General features: G+C 39.4%; 1 protein-coding gene across 2 annotated transcripts in view; it reads right to left on the bottom strand.

Moving 5' to 3' along the window:
* The window catches only part of EGFL6 (EGF like domain multiple 6), a 130,323-nt gene that overhangs the window by 81,121 nt on the left and 35,010 nt on the right, over positions 1-14,192 (bottom strand). For both annotated transcript variants that reach the window (XM_063457765.1, XM_063457755.1), the window contains exon 3: positions 7,080-7,172. In XM_063457765.1, the coding sequence (XP_063313835.1) occupies positions 7,080-7,172 (93 nt within the window). The remainder of the gene's footprint in view (positions 1-7,079; positions 7,173-14,192) is intronic.

Here is a 14,192-nt window from a genome sequence, read left to right on the forward strand (position 1 = left end):
GTCCATGTGTCTGCCTGCAGCGGGACTGTCTGTGCTGACAGGCAGTCTCCCTGCATGTGTAAAATCATAAAAAAAATTAAAAGTGAAAGTTAATAAAAAAAAAATATTATTATATATGTGTATATATATGATATAAAGACATATATTATACCTATATAATATATGTCTATATATCATATATATAATGTCATGCTAAGTGTATTTTTTTATTAATATGTACATATATATACATATTATATTAATATAAAAATACACTTATAATTAATTTACACACGTATATATATAATATATATAATAACTATATATATTGTGTATATATATATTATTATAAAATACGAATAATAAATAATTTAAAATTAAAAAAATTTAAAATAATAATAAAAATTAAAAAAAAATTATATATCTATACGAAATTTTATTCTAACTGTATTTTGATATTAATATATATATATTTATATCAAAATACACTTAGAATGAAATTGTATATATATCTATGTATATATAAATAAATAAAAAGAATACGAACTATTCATATGTCCATATACAAAATTACATAAATAATTATATAAATATGCATATATATTTAAATTCTACGTGCGTATTTATGTAATATTTTTACATAATTAAGTTATTTTATTGTTTGCAATTTAAGGGACCTGCCTGCCAACCCAGGCCGAAAGTCCAGAGAATTTAATTTGCTATCACTGTATTTTACCCTGTAACGTTCTACGACACCCTAAAACCTGTACATGGGGGGTACTGTTTTACTCGGGAGACTTCGCTGAACACAAATATTAGTGATTCAAAACAGTAAAACATATCACAGCCATGATATTGTCAGTGAAAGTGACTTTTTTTGCATTTTTCACACACAAACAGCACTTTTACTGATGATATAATTGTTGTGATACATTTTCCAGTTTTGAAACACTAATATTTGTGTTCAGCAAAGTCTCCTGAGTAGAACAGGACCCCCCATGTACAGGTTTTATAGCGTTTTTGAAAGTTACAGGGTCAAATATATGGGTCAAATATTTTTACATTAAAATGGCCAGGTTGGTTACGTTGCCTTTGAGAGCGTATGGTAGCCCAGGAATGAGAATTACCCCCATGATGGCATACCATTTGCAAAAGAAGACAACCCAAGGTATTGCAAATGGGGTATGTCCAGTCTTTTTTAGTAACCACTTAGTCACAAACACTGGCCAAAATTAGCGTTCAATTTAGTTTTTTACTTTTTTCACACACAAACAAATATGAACGCTAACTTTGGCCAGTGTTTGCGACTAAGTGGCTACTAAAAACGTCTGGACATACCCCATATTGAATACCCTGGGTTGTCTACTTGTAAAAAAAATATGTACATGTGGGGTGTTATTCAGCGATTTATGACAGATAATAGTGTTACAATGTCACTATTGATACATTTTACATTTTTTTTATTTATTTATTTATTATTGCCATTTATATAGCGCCAACAGATTCCGTAGCGCTTTACAATATTATGAGAGGGGGATTTAACTATAAATAGGACAATTACAAATAAACTTACAGGAACAATAGGTTGAAGAGGACCCTGCTCAAACGAGCTTACATTCTATAGGAGGTGGGGTGTAAAACACATTAGGAATACCCTGAGTTAGCTTTGTGCTGCAGGGGCATTAGGACAGGAATTTACACTCAAATAAGGTGGGCTGCCCTTTAGGAGAGGGCAAGAGACAGGTATGTGAGGTAAGGGTTAGTCTTGGAGGCCATAAGCTTTCCTAAAGAGATGGGTTTTAAGGCACTTCTTAAAAGATGCAAGACTAGGGGAGAGTCTGATGGCGGTAGGCAGGCTATTCCATAGGAAGGGAGCCGCCCGCGAGAAGTCCTGCAAGCGCAAGTTGGCCGTACGAGTGCAGACAACGGACAGGAGGTGGTCACGGGCCGAACGGAGAGACCGAGAAGGGACATACCTATGGATCTGTGAGGAGATATAAGAGGGGCTAGAGTTGTTCAGTGCTTTATAGGTGTGAGTTAGTACCTTGAATTGACTCCTATAGCATACAGGAAGCCAATGTAAGGACTGGCAGAGGGGTGAGGTGTGAGAGAAACGACTAGAGAGGAAAATCAATCTAGCAGCAGCATTCATTACGGACTGTAAGGGTGCAGTACGGCTATTGGGAAGACCAATCAGGAGAGGGTTACAATAATCCATGCGGGAAATTACTAGAGCATGGACAAGCTCCTTGGTAGTATCTGGTGCAAGAAAGGGGCGGATGCGGGCTATGTTTTTAAGATGGAATCTACAGGATTTGGCAACATGCTGGATGTGAGGCTCAAAGGTGAGACCAGAGTCAAGTATGACGCCAAGACAGCGCGCTTGCAAGGATGGACTAATGTTGGTACCACAAACTTGGAGGGAGAGCGAAAGATGAGGATCAGTATTAGGAGGAGGAAAGACAAGGAGCTCAGTTTGAGTTTCAGAAAGCGGGAGGACATCCAGTCAGAGATGGAAGAAAGGCAAGCAGTGACACGTTGCAGGACGGCAGGGGAGAGGTCCGGGGAGGAGAGATATAGCTGGGTGTCATCAGCGTACAGGTGGTAGTGAAATCCAAAAGAGGTAATAAGTTTGCCAAGAGAGGCAGTATAAAGAGAAAATAGAAGGGGACCAAGGACGGAGCCTTGGGGAACGCCAACTGAGACAGGGCAAGGGGAGGAGGTATCATTAGAAAAGGAGACACTGAATGAGCGTTGGGAGAGATAAGAGGAAAACCATGAGAGGACAGAGTCACAGAGACCAAGCGATTGAAGAGTTTGAAGAAGGAGAGCATGATCAACGGTGTCAAAGGCCGCTGAGAGGTCAAGAAGAATTAGTATGGAGTAGTGGCCTTTGGATTTAGCTGCGATTAGGTTGTTAGTAACTTTGATAAGGGCAGTCTCTGTAGAGTGGAGAGGGCGGAAGCCAGATTGAAGGGGGTCAAGGAGAGAGTTGGAATTGAGGAAATGTATGTTTTGAAACCGCAATATCCTACTTGTACTTATAGCCCTATAACATGCAAAAAAATAGCAAAAAGCATGTAAACACTGGGTATTTTTGAACTCAGGACAACATTTTGAATCTATTTAGCAGTTTTTTTCATTCGCTTTTGTAGATGAGTAAAAGATTTTTCACATAAAATTCAAAAAACTTGTATTTTTTTTCAATTTTTCATCATATTTTTTCATTTTTTTAAAATTAAATTACATGAGATTATATAAATAATGGTATGTAAAGAAAGCCCCTTTTGTCCTGAAAAAAACAATATATAATTTGTATGGGAACAGTAAATGAGAGAGCGGAAAATTACAGCTAAACACAAACACCACAAAAGTGTCAAAAAGATGCCTGGTCGCAAATGTACAACATCGCAAAAAAAGTCCGGTCCTTAAGGGGTTAATCTATAACGGATTAATTGTGGGTTCCCCTGAAACAAATGTGTATTAATGACAAGATTAAAGACAAGATTTAAAACCCCCATCTCCTTACAATAAGGGATATTAAAAAAAATATATTATTCTTTCTGTTCTGTTATCTTGGGTTATTGGTGATTGGCCACAGCTTGGGATAGTTACTCATGGTCTGTACCTCTGCCTGCCACAAAGGTACAGACCACAGGCTGCTGGATTCTCCCCATGGAAAAACTGATTGATGGGACCTCGCACCTGGTAACACACTGGGCAAACCGCTGGCCCCCTCCTGGTGTCAGCCCTTAGTCAGTCTGCCCTAAGGTGAGTTATATGGCCACAAGGCCCCAGGAAGTGTGAACCCTTAGATGTATGTCTAACTAACCTATGTAAAGAGATACCTGTTGATTCAGTTCTTACAAATTCCCAACCCAAAGGTACTTAATCTTGATTACATTAACACATCTTGATACATTAACAAATTCAAAATGTTGATGGAACCCATCATATTCATTACAACAAAACTGTTTTTTTAAACCTTCAATGTGCAGGATGTAAAGAGGGGTTATTTCAATAACTACTACCACCCATTGTAGTGGTTATCATGCCAGAAGTACCTTGGTCTGGTTCCCCACTAAGAGAGCAAACTGTTTAGCAATGTTTTGCCCCCATATCTGGGTCCCTGCTGGCTGCAATGCTCACAAGTGGTCCAATAATGGGCTTCCAGAAGCTGGAAGCCATGGCCATTGCCAGTGATTGACCAAGAGCATTAGCAGACCGCTCTCCGCCAATGACTGACATTCTGTGCAATGAAAGTTGCATAGAATTGATATTAGGCAGACTGAAATTCTAGTTCCAGGCTGGCTGGCTGATGACTTCCCAATGATGCTGCTGAAGGTTGAGTTACACATCTGTGTGGGTTAAACTCCGTATGTGGAGCTTTTCATAGTGAAACACTGCACTTACACACTTCAGGAACTACGACCACTTCAAACTGCTGAATCCTTTAAAGGGTAAGCCATGTTTATTTGAGGAAATTTGGATTGATACTTTCAAACTGATTAGTCATTTTGCAAAACACATTATAAAACACAATTACTTTGGGTACAGATAGTTGAGTATACTTTTTTTTCACTTTTGCCATGGTAATAGCTACCAGCGTGGCATCAACTCATTCTCAGACTGCAGGCTCCTGCTTTGTTGTGTTTGTCCTGGGCTATAGCTGAGGGTGATAACAGACCAGCTCTGTTACTCTGACTTTTTGCACTCTCCCTCTTGTTATTGTGGTGGGCTTTAAAGGGACACTCCAGGCACCCAGATCACTCCTGCCCATTGGAGTGGTCTGGGTGCCAACTCCCACTGCCCTTAACCCTGCAAGTGTAATTAGTGCAGTTTTTCCTAAACCACTTTTAGTGTTTTAAGAGATGCTGGACGTCCTCACACAATGCACGAGGACCTCCAGCGTCGTTGGAATCCCTGTAGGAAAGCATTGAATAATGCTTTCCTATGGGGCGGTGTAATGAGCACGCGCGGCCATTGGCACGCATGTGCATTAGGTCTTCCCCGCCGGCTGACGTCGGCGGGGGAGGAGAGTTGGCGGAGCCTGACCCAGCGTTGAGTGACATCGGCAGCTGGATACAGGTAAGTTACTGAAGGGGTTTTAACCCCCTCAGCAACCTTGGATGGGTGGTGGGAGGGAGAGGGGACCTGCAGTGCCAGGAAAACGGTTTGTTTTCCTGGCACTGGAGAGTCCCTTTAACCCCTTAAGGACACATGACGTGTGTGACACGTCATGATTCCCTTTTATTCCAGAAGTTTGGTCCTTAAGGGGTTAAGGAGTTAATCTATGTTATCCATTAATTTGCAAGAGTTTCAGCAAGTTTCGTTTTTTGATTGACTCAAAAGTAAACATCTGATTCCTGGAGGAGGTAACCCCATAAAGCTGGAATAGCATTACATTCCATATCATTCTAATGCAAGATTATAGCAATTTAGCAATTGAAGATTTCTTCCCAGTGTCTCAAAATCTGACGTGCCCATATGTTTAAAGTCTGCGTTTAATGTTTTAAAACAATTAAAGAACAACATAAAATAAGTTAATTTTCATTTATATAGCACCAACATATTCTGCAATGAATTACAATTTTATTGTGGGTATATAACCACAAATGAGAATCCAAACTACCAAGAATTAACAAAAAAAGAGAATGTATGGAGGACCATGGTTGAAAATGTTTTACAATCTATTCTACAGGAAGTATAAAATAATAAAAACAAGAGGAATATGTTTAACACTACAGCTTAATTTTGGAGTTACAGTTTTTGCCATTTTTTAAGGATACAATATTAGGGAGCTAACTAAGATTGCCATATTTGAAGATACATTATTGTGGAGCTATCTAATAAACACAACAACCCATATGTGGGATTGCCATATTTATAGCATACCGAATTAGGACGCAGATCGCTCCCTAATTTGGTATCCTTAAATATAACAAGCCAAAAAAGGATAACAAATGAACGAAAGTTATTTACTAAACGGAAGAAATATCAAAATTAAGAAAATGTTATTCTTAATTTGATCTTTCAGCTGTTTAGTAGAATAATTTGGTACTTTCCTTGGTAACTTTGTGACTGTCACCTTCATTCATTGCCTATAGGTAATAATGTCTTTCCAAGTTTGAAAATTAAAAAATTTCCCAACCAAAATTAGAAAATAAACACATTTCCGAATAGAAATTTAGGTTGTCCGAATCAATATTTTCCGCATTTCTGACAATTCAAAAAAAAAAAATTACAAATAGCTCCAAAACGAACCAGAACTAAATTTTCCCAATGCACATTTCTAGAGGGGAAGAAGACACATAATAATAAAACCAAAATGGTCAAAATAATGTACAAATGAACAACTTGCATTTGTGAGCATTTTCACTAATATGGTATATAGGTGAACTTTTATTCTTTTCAGACACCACTTACACTTAAAACAATCACTGTCATTGAGACATTCTGATAGCTTATGCACCTTTCTTCTTTTTAGATTTACATCAAATGCTTTCTGCTAAGACACAACAAAACATTCAATACAGGTCTTTTAATGCCCAATGGTTCCATGTATCCCTAGGCTATCATAAAAGATGATTCCCAGAGGGCAGTGCACACTACTCACTTCATGCTAAGGAAATTAGCATATTTTACTTATCCTCATTGCAAGTTTCACCCGTCTAAACATTCAATATTGTTTACTGGTGTGAAAAAAAGTACGACAGACACTCACGAAGATGTGATAGTTTGAACAGTTACTACTTAAAAGTAAAACATTTTCTAATAAACAGAAGAGGATATGGTCTGTGTTAAGTTAAACATGTGTGCAGATTTGGCATGGGAATGAAATACAGGGTTCGTGATCAAGACCATATGGAACTTTTAAATAATAAATGTCAATCAGTGAGTTGACATAAGGAACCCATTGTGCAAGACCTTGCTAAGACACTGAACTAATATGGGTTTGAAGTCCTTATAGTGCAGATTATGTAGTTGACAATATGTGGCTTTTGTCAATAAGTGACGAATTAGTTTTGTCAGTAGTATTATTAGTAATATAGAAATAATGGGGTATGACACTCCACTATGAGGCTAACAGTGCAATGTACCTTGGTTGCAGGTCTTGCCGGTGAATCCAGGTAAACATTTGCATTTGTTTGGTCCCGTGCATTCCCCATGCTTACAACCCTCTTCACAGACAGCTGGGGGGAAAAGACACAAAGTAAAGATTAATACTCACTGTAAGGTCAAGTAAGCATGATTTATTGTCCATTATTCATTGTTTATTGTCAAAATATGGTTAACTAATGTGATGTGTGTAGTGGATGCTTGGAATGGTTACCCAATAGAGGAGGCATGGAAAGGATTAATTTAACTGCCTTTAACTAAAGCCTATGACTTGTACTTTATCTGGGAAGCAATGAGTAAACCATAGTGGTGTCTGAAAAGTACCCTGAAATAGTGTAGCAATTAAGGTATGTTTTATTTTCCTCTTTTATAGTATTGAGGAGTTTATTACTTTAATCCATGTTCTGTGAAGTCCAGTGATATTTATTACTAGAACGTATGAGATAAGCAATCAGAGAGAGCTTGACAAAGAACATCACACTTACAATGTAGGTTGTAAGTTCTATTAACAGTCATTTAAATAAAGTTTGGAAGAATGATAGATGTTATTTTGGTTTTTGGGGTATTATGTATGAAATATATGTTGTGAGATATCATGTTTTGTCTGAATTTAACAAGATGATTTGACCTGGTTACAAAGAGATCAGAAATACCAGTACATAAATATATTGCATTATACATTTTCATCCAGGTTTTCGAACATATCCCACATAAAACTGGAAATCCTGCAACCACCTGCCCCCCCTCAAAAGGACCAGTCTTGAACCTGACATAAGCAAAAAAGTATACATAATATCTTCTGAAACATAAAAACCTAACACAAAAGGTAAATATGACAATGAATTGACACTACTTAAAAACATTCTTGCAACAATTGACACTGTCAGCATTTTATGACTTCTTGATTGCAGGTAACACTGTTTATTTGCACCTTTGGAGCATGAAATTTTCTTGGAGAAAATTCAAAAGTAAATAATAGATTTGTGCTTTCCGACTTGGCTGAATTGTTATTCGGCCAAATTTGGGTCACAATTTTGGCTGAATGCTACATACGGATATATAACTGAGCAAACGACTAGAATGATGGCTGAACATGTTTGATTCATTTGGTATGTGTAGTTCTGCCTGTAGTAAAAAGAGATGAGTAATGGAAAAAAGATGATTGATGACTCGGGGACAGATCAAGTGAGAAGTGACCAACAGAGGGGAAAAAAGAGGTGCAGTAAATTAATACAATTATATTTATATTGTATTGTATTTATAATACAAATGTGCTGTGGCAGCGCTCATGGTCTTTAAAAGTAAAAAAAGTTTTTTCTTTTTTGTTCCATCTTGGAAAAATTCACATTGCTGTGTGGTGTGGAAATCGCTCAACGTTTCAGTCCCGGTTCGGGAATTTCCTCAGGATCCTAATTATACATACATATAATATATATTTAGTACTTATCCTCCACTTTTTTCTTCTATTGGTTACATTTTCTCGCTTGATCTGTGAATCAAATGCTGGGAAAATGCACCTATGACCTATCAGTGTAATGCAAAATGCAAACTATAATATAATATTTATACTATGTATATAATATATGTCAAAATCCACTAGGGAACAGCGAGTGTCCTTAATTAATTTGCATTATGTGTGGCTGACTGGTGAGTTGGTGTTTTATCCAGCATGAATAGAGGCTGAAACAATGTTCCCCCTTTTCAGCCTCTACTGTTGTCACATGTCACCAGTGCAATACTTTTCTCCAACATTCAAGCACAGTTTGCTGTAATGTTTCTCAATAATTAAAGAATAATCTGGAAATATGTAAAAAAAAAAAAAAAATTACAAAAAAAAGTTGTAGAAATTTGAATCATCCCATTCCATTTGTAATATTACAGTCATATTCACTAAAGTAAGAATTCAAGATGAATTGAAATTGAATTTCAGATTTAAGGCCAATGTATCCAAACTGGAAGCATTGCAGACTTTAAGAATGTTTACAATTTGGCTATTTGGCCTTAAATTTAAAATTCCCTTTGAATTCACTTTCAGATCTTGTTTGTGAATAACTCTGTTAGCCTTTAGTATCCGCATGGATAAACCCGCAAGTGTGTATTTATACAGGGTACTTTATGTTATAATGGGGAACCCAAACATTTTTGGCGAGGTGGGGATGGATAAAAATGAGGCAAAATTGACATCTGGAATTTCAAACTTAAAGTTACATATGTTTCTTATCAACAGTAAACCTACAGATTATTGGCTGAAAAAACAATTTACAAGATTTTGTTTGTACATATTTATGTGCTGAATAAGATTTTTTTATTGTGTTTAAGGAAACAAATGTGTCATTATTTGTTCTATGTGGACCTGGTAGTTCTAAAAACAATCATATTTTCCGTGTTTAATGTAAAAAGCAATACAGGATCAGGTTTCTGGAATTATGGAATCAGTTAACGTTTGTGGTGTGTGAAGAAATGTGACTGAGTAGATGGTTCAAGGAAAGGGATGATGGCCAAGGCATGCATATGGTTGTGATGGGAAATGTGTGTGGAGGTCATTTTCTGAGCAATTCTAGAACAGTGGTCATATGTTTGGTATCATGTTCTGGTAAGTTATAGGAAGTAGTTTGTTGGAGCTGTAGTCAAGCTGGGCAGAAGACCATTATTTTAGAATTACATTTAAAAGGAAGGACGATAAAAACAAGATAGACAAGAATGTTTCTTTCCAGTTACACAAAAGTCAGAAATTAAACTAGTCAAGGTGCTTACTTTAAGCATCATGACCACTTCGTATGGTATTCTAGAATGTCCCAATACCTAGACTCCTCCATGCTGCTGAAATCACTGTCCTCCTCCATGGCCTCCCATAGTAGACCAGGGCCATCGTAGTCATCCCCCTCTGGTCTTTTGTTCTCCGTCCTCCATGGGCACCTTTGGACCGAGTACCACCGTAGTCCCCAGTATGCCTCGTCCAGCCATAGTTCCTTCTTTATCAGTCACTGGAATTCTATAATCCACTCTTCCCGGGGAAGAAACTCCAGTAAAGGCAGCCTCAGCAGTGTTTGCTTTCTGCATGCACAATTCTGAACTGGGAAGGCTCTCTCCCCCTTGAGCTTGAGACTGTTTCAGGGCCTCGTGCCAGAGCTCTCGCCGTACCAGATCTTTCCATACCAGCTTATTCTCGGCTGAAACAGGGCCATACTCCTGTGCCAGTGCACCTTGAAGTCTCCCCTAGAACTCTTTCTCATATGGGGACGCTGCCTGGGGACTGGCTCGCTCCATCTCGCTGAGTTCCTCCGCAACCAGGGGCACTGCACAAATGCTAGCGTTTTCCTCAATTATAAATCCATACGAAACCGGTATCTCCAGGATGATTCTATACTCCTAAGGAAGCCATCCCACCTCTGCCACCAATGTGATGGACCGCCTGGCACCCTGACTGGGTACCTCTGTCAATTGTTGCTTCCTAGCTGTCACTGAGTACCATCAGCACCGCACGGGACACCATGAGCACCATAGCCCCTTAGCCACCGAAGCTTGGCTGGGGTCTCACCGTCCCTTCTCACCCTGGACCAAACTCCTAGATCCAGCTCCCAGTGAGAAGACCTCTCCTCAAAGAGAGTATAGCAGGTATAGCAGTGTAGCTCTTAAAAGAGCTAGTGATTATAATCAAAGGGAGTATAAGAGTATAGCAATCCCCAGTGTGAATATAGTTCTCCTATCCCCCCAAACATGAGCCTAGACTTTATGAAGGGTAAAACACATCTCTTTAATGGCAGCCACAACTAGCCTTATATGCAGGTCCCCATGCAAGGGGCACTCCCCCCCTGGACCTGAGAGTAGACTACAGTAAAAACATACACACGATTACTTTGACTCTCAGGTCCAGGACACTCCCATACAAAATAGGTCAATCCCTCCCCTGTGTCTGGGAGACAATTGAGTCAGCACTGTTTTAAACCAATTATCTCCAGGCACAGAAAACATAAATTTTTACAAAAAACCCAAAATACCTTTAATCCCCACAAATGTTACATCCCCTGATAGCCCCGATCTGGGTGACCAACATATCCACAAATCACCCAGATCGGTTCAGGAATTTCCTGGAAGTCATAATTTGACTGACTGCATGCAAGGTCCCATGCCCAAAACAGTTCCTGAGAATCAGGGCTTGCGGTCGGTTTAGTTCGGGAGTTTAAAAACAAACTAACTACCGAACATAGTCAAGAGTCTTACCCTGGAGCTTGTTCCCCTTGTTCGTGGGAATGTTTCCACTGAACAGTGTCTTCCTAAGTGCTATAAAACTAAACACGGGCGATCATGGAAGTCCAGCAGTGTTTGGGAGTTTCAGTGTCCGAAAATAGTTCCATGAGCTTGACGACCAAACACCGCTGCCTGTTTTCATACGAACAAAATGGCCTCCACCTCGTGGTCGTTTATGGGAATTGCGGCCACCCAGACGAACACTCAGAACACTGCGGTGGAAATTGCTACAAAGCAGCAATTAGGCTTAAAAAGCTCCAGGGTGGTATCCAGTTCGTGCGGCTGTCCGGTTCCCGAACCAAATATAAAATCCCACGAACCAAGTCTGTTCACATAGTTTTTTAAAGGGCCTATAGTCTTTTGGTAAGAGGCTGGCCAGCAGGCCCCTCCAAGCACCCGTGACGAGGTTCAGTTCGTCACAGGCAATATAGTCAATTCTCTGCCATTTAGTAGTTAAATCACTTTGTTTATGCAGTTCTAGTCACACCTCCATTCATGTGACTTGCACAGCCTTCCTAATCACTTCCTGTAAAGAGTCATCTAATGTTTATGCTTCCTTTATTGCACAGTCTTTTTAATTCAGAATTTCTGAACTCATGCACTGTTGGCTTGCTAGGAGCCTCCTGTGTGTGATTAAAGTTCTATTTATAGAGCAGGAGATAAAATCTTCTGAAATAATTTATCTTATTTTTATGCAGGCTGTTTCAGTTACAGCCAGGGGAGGTGTGGCTAGGGCTACAAAAACAGAAACAAAATTAATTTAACTCCTAAATGGCTGTGATTTGAGCTGTGATTTGTTCCAAATTATTATGCAAATTATATTTTTCTCATTTACCTAAATAATTGATGTAAATATCAGTCAGCATAATTCTCATGTTATCAAATATTAAAGGAAAACTTCCGCCCACCCCCCAATCCCCAATTGCTGAAGGGGTGAAAACCCCTTCAGTCACTTACCTGAGGCAGCGACAATGTCCCTCGTCGCTGCCTCCTCCTCCGCGCCGCTCCTCCTACTGACTCCGTCGGCCGGTGGGCGAGACTGATCCCGCCCACCGGCCGGGGAGACCTAATGCGCATGCGCGGCAATGCTGCGCATGCTCATTAGCGCTCCCCATAGGAAAAAAATTAAAAAGTTTTCAATGCTTTCCTATGGGGAAATGAGCGACACTGGGGGTCCTCACACAGCGTGAGGATGTCCAGCGACGCTCTAGCAAAGAAAATCTTTGCTATAAATCAGGAAGTTCCTTCTAGTGGCTGTCTAGTAGACAGCCACTACAGGTGGAGTTAACCCTGCAAGGTAATTATTGCAGTTTATAAAAAACTGCAATAATTACACTTGCAGGGTTAAGAGTAGTGGCACCCAGACCACTCCAATGGGCAGAAGTGGTCTGGGTGCCTGGAGTGTCTTTTTAAGAGTACAATTGAAATTTTATTAAACAAACCTCCCAATGATAACAGTATTTTTTTAAACATAAAAAACTTACAATGCACTGTTCCAATTTATTACGCATAGTACGTTTCAAAACACTTTATAGGTTATAAAGAACTAAAAATTGTCATTTGTTGTGTTTGCAGCATATTTACTGAAATCAAAAGTTATTTCAATCAAACTTATAACAACATTTTAACTTTTTAAACATTTTAACAGGTCACGTTACATTTTAACATATGACCCCTCATCTGATAGCAACTTCACAAGTCATGCATCCATTGAACTTGTGAGTTTTTGGACCGTTTCTGCTTGAATTTGTTTACAAGATGTCAGAATAGCCTCCCAGAGCTGCTGTTTGGATGACTGCCTCCCACACTCATAGATCTTTTGCTTGAGTATGCTCCAAAGGTTCTCAATAGGATTGAGGTCAGGGGAGGATGGAGGCCACACTATGACTTTCTCTCCTTTTATCCCCATAGCAGCCACTGATGCAGAGGTATTCTTTGCAGCATGAGATGGTGCATTGTCATGCATGAAGATGATTTTATTACAGGAAGCATAATTCTTCCTTCTGTACCAGGGAAGAAAGTGGTCAGTCAGAAACTCCACATACTTTGCAGAGGTCATCTTTACACCTTCGGGGGCCCTAAAGGGGCCGACCAGCTCTCTTCCCATGATTCCAGCCCAAAACATGACTCCACCACCGCCTTGCTGACGTTGCAGCCTTGTTGGAACAGGGTGGCCGTCCACCAACCATCCACTACTCCATCCATCTGGACCATCCAGGATTGCACGGAACTCATCAGTGAACAGGACTGTTTGAAAATTAGACTTCATGTATTTTTCTGCCCAATGCAGCCGTTTCTGCTTGTGAGCATTGGTTAGTGGTGGCCGAATAGAAGGTTTATGCACAGTTGCAAGACTATGGAGGACTCTACACCTTGATGTCCGTGGGGCTCCAGAGGCACCAGCAGCTTCAAATATCTGTTTGCTGCTATGTAATGGTATTTTAGCAGCTGCTCTCTTGATCCGATGCATGGATCTGGCAGAATTCTTCCTCAATGTGCCTTTATCTGCACAAACCCGTCTGTGCTCTGAATCAGCCACAAATCTCTTAATAGTGCGATGATCACGCTTAAGTTTTTGTGAAATATCTAATGTTTTCATACCTAGTCCAAGGCATTGAACTATTTCACTCTTTTCGGCAGCAGAGAGATCCTTTTTCTTCCCCATATTGCATGAAAATGGTGCTCTGCTTAATAATGTGGAACACCCTCCTTTAGTAGTTTTTCCTTAAATTGGGCTCACCTGGTAATCTAATTATCACAGGTGTCCGAGATTGTTTTCAGTGATCAAAAGAGCCCTGAGACACAATGCCATCCATGAGTTACACTGAAAAACTAAATATTTAATC

Source organism: Pelobates fuscus, chromosome 1 (assembly GCF_036172605.1).
Source record: "Pelobates fuscus isolate aPelFus1 chromosome 1, aPelFus1.pri, whole genome shotgun sequence".
In the NCBI taxonomy this organism is placed as follows: domain Eukaryota; kingdom Metazoa; phylum Chordata; class Amphibia; order Anura; family Pelobatidae; genus Pelobates; species Pelobates fuscus.